Here is a 20,785-nt window from a genome sequence, read left to right on the forward strand (position 1 = left end):
GATTCTAATGACACTTTGATTTGAAATTTTGGTCGACCCAATGCTGAGGAAATTAGGTATGATTTTTCAGTGTGTTTTTTGAAAAATGTCACAACTTTAAGTATAAATTTAGTATACAAAATTAAAAAATGTTTTTGGAAAAATACATACGAAGAAAGAATAACTCTTTGCCTTTTGAATGCGACTTAAAGAGTTCCAATTGGACGTGTAATCACAGAGATATATACAGAACACTTTTGTATGTTTTTGAGGGGGTGAACCCAAACTTTTGCACGGGAGTGTATGTACGATACAATTCATCAAATTCTCTACTCCATCGGTTCACTAAAACTCAAGATTTGCATCATCAAAATTTTGATGCTAATGTTAGAGTAGGACAAATGATAAAGAAAATAATATTGCCTTACTAAAACATTCATTCATTCATTTAAATTTTGCATAGTTCGCTTGGAAATCAGTGTGAATTATCAGCGTTCGTTATAAAACCGCATTCGAAAGTTTATGATTCATCATATCAATCCAATATTGCCCTTCAACGCCTACTTGTCACACTTTTATTTATGAAACGACCATGAGACAGATATGCGTAGAAGCCCAGTACATATTAATTCCAAAAAAAATCTGACCACACTGGTACACCCCTCATCAAAGGTCCGTTCTATAAATAACCCCACACCACAGAGTCACTCGCATCAAACCATACGGGGAAGAGTTCTATAATTAGCACCTACCAGTGGGCTTCGGAGCGTTCTGCTGCTGGTGCTTCCGCTCTCGTTGTGACTTGGTCTTTCGGTGTACCCGCCGATCCTCGAGATTTTCCGGAATTTCCAAATCCCCGGAAAGCGACGCATCGTTGAAATCGGAACACTGCTTCAGATATCGCATCAGGGTCTCATTAGCCTGGCGCACTTCCATTTCACCTGCTGCGATGATTTTCCGCTCCCGCCGCCTACGGGACTCCGATTTGCTGCGTTTCCTGCGTGGGCTTTTATCCAGGCTACTGCGACTACGGGTGCTTCTCTGGGCAGGACTTTTCTGCGGATCTGATAGGGACTGCACCTTTAGTTGACGATCCATGTAGCCCAGAATTCCCTTCTGTAGTTTATCGTCCTTTTCAGGAACGACCTCAATGCAAGTCGTTTCCACCCGCTGCTGATCAGGTGGATTTTTATTAGCATCAATTGCATCATCAACATTGTTATTGTTGTTGATGTTGTTATGCGCCTTCGTACTGCTGGCATTTGTCGTCGTGCTGGCACTATCTGCATTTTCCTCTGGACCACCTGCTGGGAAAGGTGCTCTATTTTTAGCAAGTTCTTCATCTTCCCGTGGATTGCTTGGAGTTTGCTCTGCGTCCAATCGCTGATGGCCACTATTGGACGATGTTCGTCGTGAACTAGATCCGGATCGAGAACTACGATGTTTGCCTTTGGAGTGAACACGAACTTGTTCCATTTTTGGGTTGTTGTAATTTTCACTTGTCCACCTACACTGACATCTTTCACTGGAAAACTCCAACTGTTATCCCCAAACGCAGTAGAATTATGTGACACTCTATTTTCCCCCAATAGGAAAATCAATTTATAGCCATACACTTATTAAATCCGAAAATATCACAATCATCACATTATCCGATAGGGATGCCTTGGGCGTTGTGTGGGAAAGGAAAATTCAAACTCGGAGGCAAGCAACGACCGACGTCAAGCGGGAAACGAAAGTGCAGGGGAAGAAAAAACACCATTTAGGTTTGGTAGCACACGAATTTTCCAACACCGACCGAGCTTTATGCTGCGAACGTCATGAAACCTCCACGCCAACTGCTGCTACAAATGCTGGAAAAAGGTTTTCCACGGACAGTATCGTTTCACCACTAGGTACTGTGCGCCCTAAATGCAAACAGAAAGGCCCGAACGAACGGCAGCCGAAAGGACGAACAGCATGGGATCTATTACACTGGGGTGTGAGTTGACCTTTCTTGTAAGGTAATATCACTTCATGGCCTTCATGTCCTAGATCTCGTTGAGTGATAATAGAGCATTAGGTATGGGTAGAAAAAATCAAAATGCTAACCAAATTCACGGTATACACACCAAAGTAGGCTATTCTCACGTATATACACAATTTTAAATGAAAACTTGGGTCATCATTCCTATTGTCAAGTATGAGGATTGAATGACAGTAAAATAAAACAAGCTTGGCTTTTGAGGACTATGCACTTGAAAAGAAAAGTAATCGCCTATCTCGATGCGTGGAAAATTTCTTTCCAGAAATAATGAAAAAAAGCTTTTTTTTTCAATTTAGTTGCAATTTAACCAAATTTTCATTAAGAATATCAACAACATAACCTAGTTTTCCTATCAAAAAGAACAGTACTGAAAAGTGCCACTTTTCAACAGTATTTTCGGTGTTGAAAAGTAGCACTTTTAATACTGTTTTTTGAGACGTCCATCAATCAACCAAAAAACTTAACGATAGCAATGACGTCACTACCAAATGCCTTTTGCCGAGAAAAAACAAATTTCGATGATATTTTATCACGCACGGACGATTTAGAGCATAAATCGGAGTGTTCGGGTTGATACGGAGGTCAATTGGAGTGAAAATATCAACGAAAACTAAGATTTTTGAAAACCACGTTTGAAAATTGAAATTGTTGTAACTTTTAGCTCGGAAGTCTCGAGGTGAATATCGTTATGATATGATGTCAAATCTGATACCTTAGAATTATTTTTGAATGGGTTACAACCATTAATGGATATATTGATGTGTGCGTTTGAAATGCAAATTTTAAATGCAGGAGCACCAAACGCGGTAAGACTTTTCACGATGTCAAAGATAGATTCTTCTTGCTAGGGCGGCGGTGGTTTATGAAAACGTTGCTAGGTGTCCTTTGATTGTTTTGGGTTACCGCACTTGGAGCACATTTGGTGAAGATTTGCACCTCAAATGCAAACAGCAACATAATACATGTACAAAGCAAGTCGAAACAATCCAAAGCAGCTGTCAAATTGACTTTGTTATCATAAAATAAGTCGTATAAGATTGCAGAATAGTTATAAACAAAATAAATACTCTCGCATAGTATTTTAACTTTCATCATATGTTGCGCAGTTCAAATTCCTCGTTTTTTCCATCAGAAACAAGACGATATCCTTAAGGTGTTCATTTTACCACCACTTCCCCTACTATTTAAAAAAAAAAATGGCCAATGGGAAGTTTAGGTATTTAATAATAATAATAACAGAAGGGCAGATTTTGGTACAGCCAAACCTCTTTTTACGCTCACCTTTTTCACGCTCCCTCTTTTTGCGCCCCTTCCATTTATGTTCCAAATTCCAACTTATGCTCCCTCTTTTTACGCTCCAAAAATTCCAACTTACGCTCCTGTTTGATAATGACCAACGAGAACCAATGTAGTAGCGTATTTTTGGAACGGGACCGATGAGTAAATGACAGAAATCGATGTCTGACGCCATTTTGGAATCTAAGATGGCGACTTCCGGTTTGTGAAAATCACTTGAAGCCCATGCAATATGGGTATTTTTGGAACGAGACCGATGAGTAAATGCCAGAAATCGATGTCTGACGCCATTTCGGAATCCAAGATGGCGACTTCCGGTTTGTGATTTCCGTCAATCACAATAGCTAAAAAGAACCTTTCTGGGTTCGTTACTTTGCTCGAAAATTAGATTCATTCACGGCTTTGCCAATTTGAAACTGAAAAAAATCTATAAGTCAAATTTTGAAGGTCAATTGCAGAAAAAAATAAACTTTTATACCGTCAAACATTTCAAATGCAATACAGATTTCATGCAGTGTATGAATTTTTGATGAAGTATACATATTTTCAGATATTGATGGGGTGTCCATTTCGCCCCGTATGTTCATTATGCCCCTAATCCCCCTATGCCATTATGCCAGATTAATCTGGCACTGCCACGAGAAAATAGACAAAAAGACAAACTGATCATATTGCAAGACTTTCTCAAATCTAGACAGACTTTACAGCAGTAAATAAAATATTTAAGGATATTCTAATGAACATTATTGAGGTGCCTAAAACCGCAACAGCGGCATAAAAATCAAGCAACTGGTATACTAGTATTGCAGATGCAACATGTTCAATAAGTCTTGTATTTTTCTTTGACTCAGTGATTTTCATTGATATATGATGGAGTTTTGTTTTGACACATATACTTCCACCCATTTAAAAAATGATGGTTTGCAGCTAAAACTATGTACAGTTCTACTCTATTAGTAGCTCAATTATTATTTTTAAAGTTGATAAGGATTTTTGAAAACATATAACATGGCGAGATTTTCTCACGGATTCACCATTTTGGCCATACATTTTTACAATCATAAAAATCTATATGCCAAGATCTAAATAAAACAAAAGAACTAAATAGTTAAATACCATAGTTAAAATACTAAAACCTATTTCAATATAGCCTTATGCATTCAAAAAAGGTGAGGATCAAGTTTGAGCGTTTTCTATCACACGGTAAAGGATAAGCAAAAAGATGTCAATAGTCCTATTCTGACTGTAGTTTACAGTTCATTCTTGACAATATCGAAGAAACAGCTCTTGAATTCAACGTTTAGCGTTTGATTGGATTTATAAAGATAAAATAAACGTTTTTGCCATACCCAAACTTGCTCGATGTGTAAGTCTTGTATATTATCGTGACGCCAACTTACATCTGTTAGAAGGGGTTGAATTAATCTCAATGACTTTCTACACCGAGCTGTCATTGAATGTTTATCACACAAGAGGCATGATGTTCAAAATCAACGACTTTTCACATCAAAATCTAATGCTAGATACAGTAGAGCTAGTCCAATGTTAAAATGTCAAGAGATCAATCCATTCAATCGATTTTTTTACTGTGTACTGAAATTATGGTTGAAGTGAATTGAGATCATTTTTTTACATTGCATTTATTCTTTTGTTGCCGCAGAAATTTGGATTATGTAACGTTTCCGCCCAATGGTGTAACAATCAATCAGTCAATCAATCAATCAATCAATCAGTAAGTTGATCGACAGTATTTGTCATTTGATGACTCTCCATGGTATTACAGTCGACACTCCACATCTCGATGTTCTACATCTCGATATCTCCCCCTATGTCGATAATTTCATAAGTCCCTTCAGTCTGCATACATTTTCACTCTCCATATCTCGATATCCTCCTTATCTCGATATGTCCATATCTCGATGTGTTACTGTTGATTGTTTGTTCTCAATTTTCTCTCCGTATGTCGATATGACCAATATCAAAGGTTACTAGACCAATGTTTTAGGATTCCAAACAAATTAGGAGCGCAAAATGACGTCTGTTTGTGTATTACTTTCTTGGCAACGGAGTGTTTTTCAATCTAGTATTCATCAAAAATGTGTTCTTTGTCTCGATCTCTCCCTATCTCGATGGTCCCTTCGATATCGAGATGTGGAGAGGCGACTGTAACTCCAATTTGTCAAAAATGTCGAATGTGACTGTTTTGCAGTCAGATTTTGCAAGACTTTTTATTTTGAACTCATCAGACATTTTCCGAAATTTACTGGCAACTCTGATGGAAAGATAAGCAAAATTTTGAATCATGCCCTTTTGGCAGCGTAACCATCACAAGTATTGATTTTTAGTGAATAATTAAATGAGGCATTCTACCATTAATAATCATCAAATGTTCTCAAAGACAAACCGTGATAAAAAGCATTTGAATTTGTTAACAAATAACTGATTTTTCATAGGCTCAAGTGCTATAAGACATTACGGATCCAATTTCATTATGTGACTAAATTCACAAACCGTGGGGATGGTACACAAATGATGACATGTTAAATTTCAACATGTACATAACCACACGTTTTGTATGGGTCTTTTGAAACTTTTATACTACGTTTCACACTTTCCATGACCCCTCATATAATTTATTCATGATGCTTGTGATGCAAAATATACAAAAAAATAATTTCAACAAAGCTTGGGATGAAAGTATTACAATACATGCTATTTTGATTAAAAAAAACATGTGAGCGTGAGCTTGAGCTTGATTGGCCGCCCATGGATGCTACTCCAGTATCGCCAGATCAGCTGGACTTACACAAGGAATCAACCGAATGACTGCTTGGGACTAACAGGCATCCTCAGTTGTATAAGTGCTGGCGACAATGGTGCCTGCCACGTCAGAATGCAGACCAATGTGGGGAAGGGGGAGGAATTGATAATGCATTATACTGGCTCCCACGTAGACCGTATATACCACTGCATCTAAGCCAGTTAATGCGGGAGTGTATGGATTGGGGGAAAGGCATGGCAGAGAGGTTTGCTTTTGTGGTTAGCAAATCGAAAGGATTAGTACGATTTCGGTTCATGAGGCCATCGCGGTAGCCAAGAAAATCATTTTAACAAGTTTCGACGGCGGCAATGTACAACGACGTTGAGCAAGCAGATCAAATTTTCATTCAAATTTTCGAAAACATAAATAATAAATATAAAAATTCTTTGATCATTTCTGGACAAAGTCTAGAAATAGTTCCTAGAAGGATGCTTGAAAAAATCCTAAAAGAAGGTCCAGAGACAAAATCTTTGCAAACATATTTAGATGAACAGAAATCTTTTAAGGATTTACTGGAGATTTTTTGCAAAACTCCCAGGAGATGTGTCTGGGAGTGTTCTTAAAAGAACGTTCGAAGAAATTTCCTATAGAAACCCTGAAGAAATCATACAAAATCTGTAAAAAAAATCTAGCTTGATCATACGTAGAAACCTTCTGTATTCTTCTCTGAAGAACTTCTGAACAATATCTTGAAAGAATCTCTGAAGCATAAAAGCCCTTGGTTTATTTTTGGGAATTTTACTGAAAGTACTAGTAAGCGAGTTCTCAGATATTCAAATCATAAAAGCATTTCTTGGGAGTTATTACAAATATTATTGTACATTAGAAAGCCAAATACCTGGTTGAGTTCTAGGTGGAGTAATTAGCGGAAATTCTGGTATTATCTGGATGAATGATGGAAGTTTTTTAAACGATTTATTTAAGAAATTTCTTTATATTTTTGAAGGAATAATTAGAGGATTTCCCTCTACCAAAAATCGTGAAAATTAGAAAATCTAGCAAGAATAAAAAAAATACTTGCCAAAGAGGGGCTTCTGAAAAAAATATTGAAAAAATTAATTAACTCATTACGTGTGGTAAAGATGGACAAATTATGGGTGAAATTATGAAAAAAATTCCACGTGCTCGGCTGGGATTTGAACCCAGGACTCTTGTATGCTAGACGAGCGCTTTACCAACTAAGCTACCGAGCCACTTGGTGACCCAATAACTGAGTTGGTTACAAGTTTAGAATTCAAATCCCTACAGACCACGCGGACCCCTTTCATAACCAATATCCATCCATCTCATGTTCCTACACACGCGGAGCGAGCGAGTGCGATTTGTTTAGTGTTGAAACTGTTTGCCTATCGTACCTACATCGCTTCCACAACAACTGTATTGTGGAAGAGTAAAGATGTGGGAAGGCTATCAACGTGTCGTTCTCACTCAAGTGACGACATGACTACTACAGAGAGGCAGTACACTCTAATATAAACTGACACTTATATTGAGCTATTCGGTAATCCAATCCGCATGGTTATTAAATTAATTAACTCATTACGCGTGGTAAAGATGGACAAATTATGGGTGATGTAGGTACGATAGGCAAACAGTTTCAACACTAAACAAATCGCACTCGCTCGCTCCGCGTGTGTAGGAACATGAGATGGATGGATATTGGTTATGAAAGGGGTCTGTAGGGATTTGAATTCTAAACTTGTAACCAACTCAGTTATTGGGTCACCAAGTGGCTCGGTAGCTTAGTTGGTAAAGCGCTCGTCTAGCATACAAGAGTCCTGGGTTCAAATCCCAGCCGAGCACGTGGAATTTTTTTCATAATTTCACCCATAATTTGTCCATCTTTACCACGCGTAATGAGTTAATTAATTTAATAACCATGCGGATTGGATTACCGAATAGCTCAATATAAGTGTCAGTTTATATTAGAGTGTACTGCCTCTCTGTAGTAGTCATGTCGTCACTTGAGTGAGAACGACACGTTGATAGCCTTCCCACATCTTTACTCTTCCACAATACAGTTGTTGTGGAAGCGATGTAGGTACGATAGGCAAACAGTTTCAACACTAAACAAATCGCACTCGCTCGCTCCGCGTGTGTAGGAACATGAGATGGATGGATATTGGTTATGAAAGGGGTCCGCGTGGTCTGTAGGGATTTGAATTCTAAACTTGTAACCAACTCAGTTATTGGGTCACCAAGTGGCTCGGTAGCTTAGTTGGTAAAGCGCTCGTCTAGCATACAAGAGTCCTGGGTTCAAATCCCAGCCGAGCACGTGGAATTTTTTTCATAATTTCACCCATAATTTGTCCATCTTTACCACGCGTAATGAGTTAATTAATTTAATAACCATGCGGATTGGATTACCGAATAGCTCAATATAAGTGTCAGTTTATTGAAAAAATGTTAAAACAAATCCTTGGAAATTTTGCAGAATCGCTTCCTGGTGGATTCCTCAGCTAAATCTTTGAAAGATTTCTTGGAGACGTTTCTTGAAGAATTCCGAAAATAACGTATGAAACAAATATTGGAGACATTTTTAGAGTGGTTCAGGAATAATTCTTGGTAGAAATTCCCAAAACAAAAATTGGCAAAATATTGTTTACACAACGGTTTTGAAGAATTCTTGAATCAACTATTAGAATAATCTCTAGTAAAATGTGTGGACTGTTGCTGAAGACAACACTGAAAGAATCTGAGAAGTAATTCATGAATGAATTTCTAAAAAATAGAAGCTAGAGAAATTTCTCAGAGAATCCATAGAATTTGGTGAATACATGAAAGGATTTTCAACAAATCCCTACACGATATTCAGTAAGAATTCCTATTGTAAATATTTTAAATAATTTTTAATCAAAAAAAACGTCAGAGACAATTTAATAATTAGTTTCATAATTATATGCAAAAAAACTATGCTAAACGGCTTATAATTCTGTCGGATATGCCCTAAATCAGTGAGTTCTAAAGTGGGCGAATTCGCCCCCCTGGGGGCGATTTTCACACTCAAGGGGGCGAAAATTTGTAAAACAGAATTTGGAGGGCGAAAAAGCTAACATGGGAGCATTTGAAAATAAATACTCATAAGCTTTGGAGGACACACATCTGAAGGTTAATCAATTCCAAAAATAACTATTGCCAGGACTATTTTAACTTAGATCGTTACATTTCTCATCATGGTCATTTTAAAATTATGATAGACAACACTACTTGTGTTATGCGTTAAAGTCTTTTATAAATCATGTGAGTTTTAAGAATGGTCAGAATATGAGATTTTCTTAAGATTTTGCAGATGCCCAATATTTTATATGAGGACTTATTTTTGTATGTGAACTTTGAGGCATCCAGCATTTCACAAAAAATATACAGTATCATTTTTTGTGTTTTGGTTACTTTCTTTCTCATCAGCTATTATGGTACAAAAAAATTGGAACCAAAATTTGGAAAAAAAAATAGGAGACAAAAATTGAGTTCCAACGATGCCAAAGACAAAACACACTATTTATAAATTGATTTGAAGAAATTCCAGAGATGCGTCGGATTTGAACCTTCAAAACATCCAAAAAATTGCATTGGAAAATAAGAGTAAAAAAATTTTGGATTTTCATATATTTTTCAGAGTTTTGGGATTGGATAAAAGAAAGCGTTCCCAAAAATTGATTACCGTAATCCGGGGTAACATTGATCAGCGGGGTAACATTGATCGGGATGACTCATCTTGTTAAACGTTCAAATAAAGATTTATTGATGGAACATTTTCGAACCATGAATGGTGCCTCTCTTTCGTATATTCATAAGCTAATGATAATTAAGGTTTTTGCCAAAATTGCGTTTAGTTCATGCGCAAATTTGTCAACTTTTTGAAACAATGATTTCAATCATTTTCACTGACACTACCGAAAATTCATGTCTCACATGAGTTCTGCAGACGATGTGATCAAGGAAAATGCGGGTGTTACTAAAAATGGCATCGCCGAAAACGATTCCGTTGTCAAATCTTTCATAAGTTTATTCAATTAGGCAACATTAACTAATTACTATTACGAATGTAGCATTTCCTGAGGATATTGCCTACTTTTAGGCGTATTCCGCGGTTCAAGGTGTTTTTAATTTTGAAATAACTCAAAAAGTAAATGACTTGTAAGAGTTTGGTCTTCATATTCGGCTTCAGGGGCCCTGATTTTAGTAAGTAACGACATTTCCAATATTAGCGAACGTTGTTTACTTGGGTGATCAATGTTAACCCATATCAGCTGAATCAAAAAATCACTTAAAACATTTATTTAAACATGTTTAAATCTTTCGAAAAACAAAATAAAATACATATTTAGGAGTGGTGGGTGCCAGTACTTGTTTTAAAAATATGTAACTTGTAACATTTGTATTGTGAAATGAAAAATTTGAGAAAAACTAAAAAAAAAATGATCAATGTTACCCCGGATTACGGTACTCACAATTTCTGAAAATTATTGCAGTAATTTTAGAAATAGCAGATAAATCAGTATAAAATCACAATTCTCGGGGTGAGACCTTCTGAAAACGAACAATTGCACACAGAATCAATGCCGTTCACCCAATATTTATGTAAAAATTAATGCGTTTGCTTGGAAAATGTTTCATTTAGTTCAGTTTTGGAGAACTTCGCCCCACTACATCACATGGTGCCTATGTATACATTACATTTCATAAGTTGAAACTGGACTGAACTTTTATCGACTGATTCAGTAGCCTGTAATGCACGCAAGATATTGTTAAAATATATTTAATTAAATACAGTCCAATAAATCATTCCTAGTAATTGTGGGTTACCGAAATTTTAGAAAAAAAAAATATACATATTATGTATTGTATTATGGTTCTTTGGATATGTGAGTCGATGATATTTTTTGGCATACAGCGCCTAATTAAAATATTTGAATACCATATCAGGGGGGCGATTCCAGATAAATATTGGCCTCAAGGGGGCGAAAGTAGAAAGTTTGGGAAGCACTGCCCTACATTAAAAACAAGATTTAACCTTAACAGAGAGATTCAAAACGCTTATATTTTACTATGAAGCAAAGTTTTGATCGCCTCTATAGAAATTTTTTAAAGATGATCATAAATTGAAGGCAATTCTAATAATATAGTGACTCATATAGGGTCAGTGTACCCGGCGTATATTTTTCCTGTAAAGAATGGATCATAAGCATTTGATTGATTAACAAAAGTTCCTAATTTCCCCTTCATTTTGTTTAAAAGTTTCTCTTCATAGTGCAACTAAAGGTACATTAGGTCTTCTATAGTTGCGAATCTAAACTATTTATTTCTAAACTATTTTTTTTAACAAAATCAAGCTGTAAATCAATGGTCCTTACACAAATAGCTCCTGCCCTCCATGTATATGTAATAATTTGCAACGATTTATAGCAAACCGGAATTATCCGGAGTTTGAGACTCGATTATCCAGAGTATGTATTTTGATATTCTTGTTTTTCAGTTTTAATGCATAAATTTGTGATAATTTAGTATAACAATGTGAATGATTTAACAGTTTTGGACGTTGGTAAAAAAGGGGGGTTTGAAAAAGGGTATTTTTGTGAATGCTGACCAATTTTTTTCTTCTCAAGGCCCCTAATGTTCCTAGAAATAATTTCTGGGCGGTATTATTTTTTTAAGTGATTCGATTATCCGGAGTGAAAACAAATCGATACTCCGGATAATCGAGTCCGACCGGACTGTTTACTATTACTATTATTATTACTATTACTCCGACCCAACATTTAATCTAACAGTTCAGCTGGAAAATAGTGTTATAAATTACTTCTTAGAATGGATACTTTTCCAAAATCATCCACATAAGAATGATAACAAACCACCCGACACGATCCTTGTTACGTTGCAAGTATTGCGTTTTCATTTCGCGCTCGTCCTGCGCACTAGACATCACCTGTGCCTTCTGCCTACTACTCTGGTGCTGCTGCTATTCGCTCATCGCCTGCTAAGTTGTTTTTATCGATCCCGAGCAAAACATCCACCAGAAGCGGTGCACAATAAGGGAATAAGGACGAGGGGATGCATTCAAGAGTGGCGACCTGATTCGTGTACGTTATTCTTTGTGCCATTACATCCCGACTGAGACACAGCCTGTTTCCTAACTTAGTGTGCCTATGAGCACTTCCACAATTGTTAACTGAGAGCTTTCGTTGTCGTTTTCATTTTTGTATGCGTATGCATGCTCTGGGAAGTTGAGGCAATTCCCAACCCGAAAAGATCTTTGACCGACAAGATTCGAACCCATTGCCCTCAGCTTGGTCTTGCTGAATAGCTGCGCGTTTACCGCTACGGCTATCTGGGCCCCTACGTGTACGTGTGTGTCCCTTTATGGCAGTCCCAGTGAAAGCACCACGAAACGGCGATCAAAACACAAAGTTCACACTGCACTTCGCACATTTCGAATTCGCAGCACACCCAAGGCTCGGAAAGCTCATCGCCTACTGTGACATCCACGCCGTAACTACAAGGCGATTATTATTATTATTATTATTATTATTCGAGGCAGCGCTACAGACGACGAAGGATGATGCCATGCGAGCGACGAAGTGTGGGAGGGACGATTCTGCCTGGTTCAGCAGAAATCGCATTGGGAATCGCTCTTCGGTTTAAAATGTGTTGACGTTCTGACCTTTTGGGGTGGAAAAATAATCGAAACGCCAATATAAAGGGCATGAACTTTGGACTTATGCCAACGCGTCAGAAGAAGATGGCCAATGAAACAAGATACTCACATGAAAGTTCAGATGCTGTCGAACGATCTCAGCTGATAATTCTGGAAAGCTCAATCTTGCATTCAGCTGTTTCTTTCATATTCAAAAGATGGAAATAAATTGATACTGGAAATAACAATATCATTTGAATCGTTCTGATATATCTAGGGAAAGCTATTATTAGCTTTTATAGCCCTATGAATGGTTCAACTCCGAATCTTATGAACACTTGCACCAATGGCTTTTTTGCCAATTGACGTGTGGCAAAAAGAGGAGGTCTAAAATGGTTAACCCCTTCTTCAGTCTTGAGCCTGAGGCTCAATATTGGTGGGTTATGGTTCGCATTTGCGTTTTACACAGTGTATTATGTGCTTATTCGCCCATGACGACTCATAAAAATACCGATCTGGTTATGGCAAAAAACTTAATCCTGATCATAACTCTTCGAGCTGTGTTTGATTTATTAATCTCATTAGAGCTATACCATGGAGGAAGTATCATTATCATTTTCAAAATTTTATTTTGAATCCTCTGTAGAGCTGTCTTCCAAATATTTCAACAGCTAGTCCATATTAGTATATCAAACAGAATAGCCGGCCTGAGAATTGGGCTGAATATCAAAATCTTGTTATTAAGATAGAATTTTGATTTTTTGTTGAAAAACAGCAAAATGAATACAAAAAAATTATTTAAATCGGATACTTTTAAATTTTTCAGGGAATAAATAACTATATATTAGCTATGTTTTGGCATAATTTATTGAATTACTTCCCCCAAGCTGAATGCTCGTACATTTCGCTTAACACTGCTCATGAGATCTTGGGCGAGGCTTTTCCCATCTTTCTAACACATTTTTTTCCCAGTTTTTCTTCAAATCTTCATCGGTTTTGAATGTTATTAAGCTTTTCTTAAACTGCTTCTGCATTATCGCTCAAAACTTTCCGATCGGATCAAGTTCTGGTGTATTTGGCAGGTTCGCCTCCTTCGGGACTACATTAACGCCCTTCGCTTCGGCTTGGCGTAATGGTACGAAGCGAGATGTGGCCAGAACACCGTGGGACCACGGTGAAAGCGGAGGAAGGGCAGCAATCGTTTCTGCAAGCATTCCTCTCGATAAATCTGCCCGTTTATGGTGCCGGTTGTAACGGACGGCTTGCTATACCGTCCGCACTCGTAGATCGCCTGCCACAAAAAGTACTTCTTCGCGAATTTGTCCATCTTTCTCTTCTGGAACCTGCATGAGGGACGTACCGAGCAAAACTCGAGGCCGAAGATTTGTTTGATGTCCGCCTTGATGTATGTCTCGTAAAATACCAGGCTTGACCACCCACGGTACAGCTTCCGCGCACGCAATTTGGTCACCGTATTTTACTTGTCAGTCCGGTTTGGCACCTTCTTCTTCTTCTTCTTCTTTCTGGCGTTACGTCCCAACTGGGACAAAGCCTGCTTCTCAGCTTAGTGTTCTTATGAGCACTTCCACAGTTATTAACTGAGAGCTTTCTATGCCAATTGACCATTTTTGCATGTGTATATCGTGTGGCAGGTACGAAGATACTCTATGCCCTGGGAAGTCGAGAAAAATTCCAACCCGAAAACATCCTCGACCGGTGGGATTCGAACCCACGACCCTCAGCTTGGTCTTGCAGAATAGCTGCGCGTTTACCGCTACGGCTATCTGGGCACCTTCCTGACCTTATTAACCCGTAGTACAGCCCGCTACATGGTCTGCTGGGCGCACCACTTCGACGAATTGACCTATTTGGCCACGCCTCGAAGGGAAAAGTTCGGGTTTATTCTTAAAGTACTGCTTCATCTTCCGCGCCTTCTCTAGGTATTCCGTTTTCGGTTTTCGACCGCTTCCAGTCGCCGCTCGATAGTCTTCGTCTCCTGAAACATCTTCGGGAACGGGAACAACACGGGACACGGTGGAATGGTGGATTCCAAGCCTTTTGCCGATCCATCTGTGCAATCTCATCTTGTTTCGAATGCATCTTGCAAACTACTTGACAGATCGCGATAAAATTGTGCACACATAAACATAACACTCTAGTATTACCCAAAATTTCATTAATTTTTACCAACACGATAAAAAGTAACACCCAACTCAAACGTGTCGCACTTTTTCCGAGTCCAATCTTTATTTGTTAAATTTGGTTTCAATGCCCTCAATGTGATTTATTAAAATTATTTTTGTATCTAGCATGAGCCCTAGATACAACAGACGACACGCAGGCTTCTTACTTTGACGGAGATTTTTGAAACACCTGAGGTATTGTAAATTTCTCACCTTATCAGAAGCCACGATTTGTAATCGTCGCCGGTGAAACCGTCGCCAAAATCGTCGCCAGCCAACCAGCCGCTGCAAATTTGAAGTTTCACCAGTCTTGCCAACACAACGACAAATAACCTTATTCGATTCGTTTGCTGGCGACGATTTTTTGGTCTATTTAAAAGTTGGCGACACGTTTTGTTGGCAATGAAACAGACAATAACTCAGGTAAGTCGGATGTGAAAATAATGTAAAATATTAGTATCAGAGTAGTGCCTTGAGGAACACCAACTCTATTAGGAAGTGTATTCGACTTGGAGTCCTTTTGACAGATAACTTTGGATTACCCTAACAATGCATTTTGAAAATTATCATATTTTGTATTTTACGATCAAACCTTCATGACAAATACTGTCGAATGCTTTTTCTATGTCTAGAAGAGCAAGATAAGTTTAATAGCCTTCAGATTTGATATTAAATTTAATGAATTATCGGATGTCCATGTCGGAATCTGATCTATTAACTGGTAAAAATTGTATTTTGTTGACGTGGACCATCATTCTGTTCAAAATGGCCTTTTCAAAAAGTTTTCTGATGGAGGAAAGCAAACTGATTGGACGATAGCTAAAAGCTTCTGCAGAATTTTTGTCTGATTTTAAAATTGGTACAACCTTAGCATTTTTCCATTTGTCAGGAAAATATACCAACTGTAAGCATTTGTTGTATATATCAATAAAGATTCAACTAAGGATTTGGAAGGTTTGATGAGAATGTAAAAAGAATTCCATCTTCGTCATGAGCTTTCATATTTTTGAATTTTTTAATAACACTTCTCACTTCTTACAAATCAGTTTCAAAGAAATTTCTCTTGATTGAGAATGTTTTCAAAAATTTGGGTAACTTGATTTACTATTAGACTAGTAAGTCCTCAATTAAAATTGTGCGCGCTTTCAAACTGCCTAGCAAGTTTTTGAGATTTTTCGCAATTAGTTAGTGTTAATTTGTTTTCCTTTTTCAATGCCGGTATTGGTTCCTGAGTTTTTTTTTTTTCAAAATTTTAGATAATTTTCATAAGGGCTTAGAACCATTAGAATTTTAGAATTGCAATGCCCCTGGCTTCAACAATGGGATTTGTTAAAGTTTCAAGAGGGTTGTCAATATCAAGTTTTGTTTGCAAAGAATTGTTAACATCAAGATTAGAGTGAATATATGTTTCATATATATTCCAGTCGGGTCAAAAATAATTGAAAGTTGAGCTGATAGAATTGAGAATCGTTTCGAGGGATATTTGAAATATAACAGGGACATGATCAGAATCAAAATCAGCATGAGTAACTAATTGGCTACAAAGATCACTAGAGTCGGTTAAGACCAAGTCAATCGTAGATGCATTTCTAGAAGAGTAAAAACATGTAGGGCTATCAGGGTATTGAATTGAGAAATATCCTGAAGAGCACTCATCAAATAAAATTCTGCCGTTGGAATTACTTTGAGAATTATTCCATGACCGATATAAGTCAAATTTTTTTGTCATTGGTGACTTTAATGCCAAATTAAGGTCACCAATGACAAAAAATTTCGACTTATTGCGAGTCAATTTTCGCAAGTCAGTTTGGAGCAAATTAATTTGCTGTCCAGAGCATTGAATAGGCAATTAGGCAGCTATGAAAGTATATTTACCAAGCTGTGTTTCAAAAACTTTAGTTTCAAATGACGAAAACAGTTGATGTTTTATACGCCTATGAATGATAATTGCAACTCCCCCATATGCCCCATCAAGTCGATCATTACGATAAACAAAAAAGTTAGGATCTCTTTTGAGTTTAGATCCGGGTTTTAAATACGTTTCGGTAATAACTGCTATATGCACGTTATTAACTGTAAGAAAATTAAACAGCTCGTCCTCTTTACCATTCAAAGAACGAGCCATTAGAAAAACGTAATCCAATAACTATTTGATTTGTAAATTTAACACCAACTTGGACTGCTTCAGTCATAGTGGTGGCTTTGAATATTGCATTGATCATTAGATTCAATTGTTCATTTAGAAAATTAAAATCAGAGGCAGACATATCACTTGAAGTGGGTGAATTATCAGATGATTTTCCGTTAGAATTTAGAAACAATTAGAATGGGTACTCATAGTATGAAAAGGGGATGAGTTTAAATAACCTCCTACGATATCGGCAAAGGATTTTCCTTGGATAGATACATTCGAAATTAAAAGATTCAAACGGCTACCCGACGGAATGAAATTAGTTTGAGAATGAGCATGATTATGATCTTCCTGATGGATATGATTCTTGATCAAGCGATCGTTAATTGAAAAATGAGCATTGTTCGATACTCTACCAGGCAAATTCCGGAAACAACCGTTATCGTAACGGATATTACTGTTTATCTGCCTGGTACGAGCCTCGACGACTCGCCAACGTGACGGGCAACCCTAAAAATTTGACTTATTATTGCCCCCGCAATTCGAGCATATTAACTTGGTGGTATCTTCCTTCACTGGATAGACGTCCTTTGCGTGAGAAGAACCTCCGCAAATCATGCATTGAGCATCTTCTTCTTCTTTCTAGCATTACGTCCCCACTGCGATAGAGCCTGCTTCTCAGCTTAGTGTTCTTATGAGCAATTCCACAGTTATTAACTGAGAGCTTACTATGCCAAATGCATTTAGCATCCATGTGGCAATTTTTTGTACCATGACCCCACTTTTGGCACCGATGGCACTGTGTGGGGTTCTGGTAATTTCCTCCAGGTTTCTGGTAATGTTTCCATGTCACACGGACATCGAACATAAGTCTAGCTTTTTCTAAAGCTTCAATATTATTTAGATTTTTTTTGTTAAAGTGAACTAACAAGGGAAGGTCACGATGGTGTTACACGGGGTTTTCAACCGGACTATTTTTGTTAGATTCTACATGTCGAAATATGAAAAACCCCAAAGCCTTTCGGGTGATGGACCAGTGGTGTAGCCAGGAGGGACTCTGAAAGGGGCAATTTTGTACGTATATTATATTATTAAGCTAATTGGAAATTTGGCAAAAATATTATTTTTTAATATCTATTGTGATAGTAGAGAACAGAATTGATATGAATGTATGTTTAAAATGTATTTTCCATGCCATAGGCGCAATCGAGATGGGTTCAGTATTGGTATACTATTCTAATAAAACCAAATTTGTTTGAGTGCCCATATTCCATGTTAGTTACGCCAATGGCATGGAAAATACATTTTAAACATACATTAATGTCAATTCCGTTCTCTACCATCACAATAGATACTAAAAAAATATGTTTGTCAAATTTGCAATTTGCCTAATAATATAATATACGTACAAAATTGCCCCTTTCAGAGCCCCTCCTGGCTACACCACTGGTCCATCACCCGAAAGGCTTTGGGGTTTTTCATATTTCGACATGTAGAATCTAACAAAAATAGTCCGGTTGAAAACCCCGTGTAACACCATCGTGACCTTCCCTTGTAAGTAATATTCTTGAGAAAGCCGTTTCCGAACAATGAAAATTTGGGTTCTTTTTTTCATAATGATTACTTGGACTGGGGAAAGTCCAAGTAAATCTTTTATTCCATTTTTGATCTCTTCAGGTGACTTATAGTCACTTGAGAGACCTTTCAAGACTACTTTGAACAAACGTTCAGTTTTGTCGTCATAAGTAAAAAAACATGTGCTTCTTCTCTTCAAGATGTTTGAGAAGAAGTTCGCGATCTTTAAGAGTTTCCGGCAAAACGCGACAGTCTCCTTTCTTTGCAATTTGGAAGGAGACCTTGATTACCCTAATGGAGTTTAAGATCTCCTACATAAATCCTCTAAATTCGATACAACTTACCACCATGATTGGAGTCACCCTTTGTTTCCTCTTTTGAATCAAAGAGCCTGGGCTCAAACTGCTTCGATTTGATGTTCGGAAAATTTGTCCAACTATCAACATTAATCATTTCACCCTCGTAAGAAAGCACGCATTCCGGAGAAATTGCATTCTAATATAATTGTAAAGGACTAAATGAATCGGATGGTGGTAGGTCATTTGGCATAAAGTCGTTTGGCATAAAGCCGTTTGGCATAAAGTCGTTTGGCATAATGGTCATTTGGCATAAAGTCGTTTGGCATAATGGTCGTTTGGCATAATGGTCGTTTGGCATAATAGTCGTTTGGCATAATGAGTCTGAAATCAAGAATTTCTCAAATTTTCGTGTTTACGTTTTTATTGAATCTTTCTGATGACATCAGGCTTATTTTGGAGTCAATTGATAGGGGGAAAGCACTAATTTTCGACCCACAAGAATTCTGTGCCAATTTTCGGATTTTCATACAAAGTAGGCCAAAATCGTATGAATGGGTCGAAAATTAGTGCTGGGTCGAAAATTGGTGCTCTTCCCCTATAAAATGACACTTTATTCAACAATCATTCGACCTTGAATAAATTAAAGCATATCAGGAAAGTTATTGCCAGTAGTATTTTAATTTTTATCCAGAAATAATCCGTCTTTCAAATATTAATTCTTCTTTTGAGTTTCGCTATTGGAACAAATTTTTGCACTGAAGATTTTTATATATTTAGCACAAATTTACCCTTCTTTAAATTGTTTTTTTTTTCTTAATATGATGTAATAAAAATTATAGGTATGAAAACTGTTGATTTAAAATTCGATGAATTTCTCCTTCTTTTATAAATAGGCTGTTCTTTGGAGCTATATTTTTAAAGTATTTTTTTGTTTCCAACTGACAAAAGGGCGGCAATCGACAACATTGATCTGCTCAAATTATCAGCGAAAAGAGAAATCGATTACAGCAGTTACTTCTATGGTTTGTGCTACTTTTCCCCGAATGTCGGTCTCGTTTCCCCGAACGCCAGTTCCCCGAATATCCCGTTTCCCCGACTAGTCCACTTCCCCGAAAAGTTTTAGCACTCACAATTGTCGTAACTTTATACATTTCAGAGTGGTAAACGAACTGACCATCTAATATGCACCCTTCTTTATTTAATTGGCGGTTCTTTCGAGTTTTACCGTTCTCAGCATTTTTGCCAACATGTGTATAGCCGAGAATGACAGAATACTTCCTTCTTTTGACTGTTTATCGTTCTTTCTCGTCACCACTTTTTGGGGGAACCAGCCAATAATTGTTTGTGTCCATTCTTCTATTGGTTTAATTGTAAATTTTGCCTTCTTTTAAAAATAGGCTGTTCTTTATATTTATACTGTTTAAATTTTATTATTTAGTAAAGCTAAATATTTTTATATTTTGCTTTTTTATCAATTCTTGCCAGTTGTGTTGTTAGAATGATAATTATTTTAGAACCTGCCGAAATTCAACATATCCTTTTTTTTTGGGGCAAACGCGTGGTCTGCTTCCGAGATATGCTGAAAAAAATATTATTTCAATCACAAATTTTCCCTTCTCTCGATAATGTACGGTGTTTATGATGTACACTTCCAAAATTAGAATTTATATTGAACAGTTGAAATATACTGCCACAAATATTTTCTTTTAAAGATGTGTTGTTCATTTGAGCTATGCTGTTAATAGATTTTTTGCGTTAGAGCCTTCAACATTTTAAGCGATAAATAATCTGCTCTCGTACATAGGCTTTTTTTGCATTAAGTCGCATTGATTAGAGCTGTT

General features: G+C 37.2%; 1 protein-coding gene across 1 annotated transcript in view; it reads right to left on the minus strand.

Annotated features, from left to right (window-relative positions):
* Window positions 1-1,858, minus strand: part of LOC5567899 (hybrid signal transduction histidine kinase B) — a 31,658-nt gene extending 29,800 nt beyond the window's left edge. The window contains exon 1 of the mRNA XM_001651888.2: window positions 732-1,858. Within this exon, the coding sequence (XP_001651938.1) occupies window positions 732-1,455 (724 nt within the window). The 5' untranslated portion in view covers window positions 1,456-1,858. The remainder of the gene's footprint in view (window positions 1-731) is intronic.
* Between the last annotated feature and the right edge of the window lie 18,927 nt (window positions 1,859-20,785).

The sequence above is a fragment of the Aedes aegypti genome, chromosome 3 (assembly GCF_002204515.2).
Source record: "Aedes aegypti strain LVP_AGWG chromosome 3, AaegL5.0 Primary Assembly, whole genome shotgun sequence".
Taxonomy (NCBI): domain Eukaryota; kingdom Metazoa; phylum Arthropoda; class Insecta; order Diptera; family Culicidae; genus Aedes; species Aedes aegypti.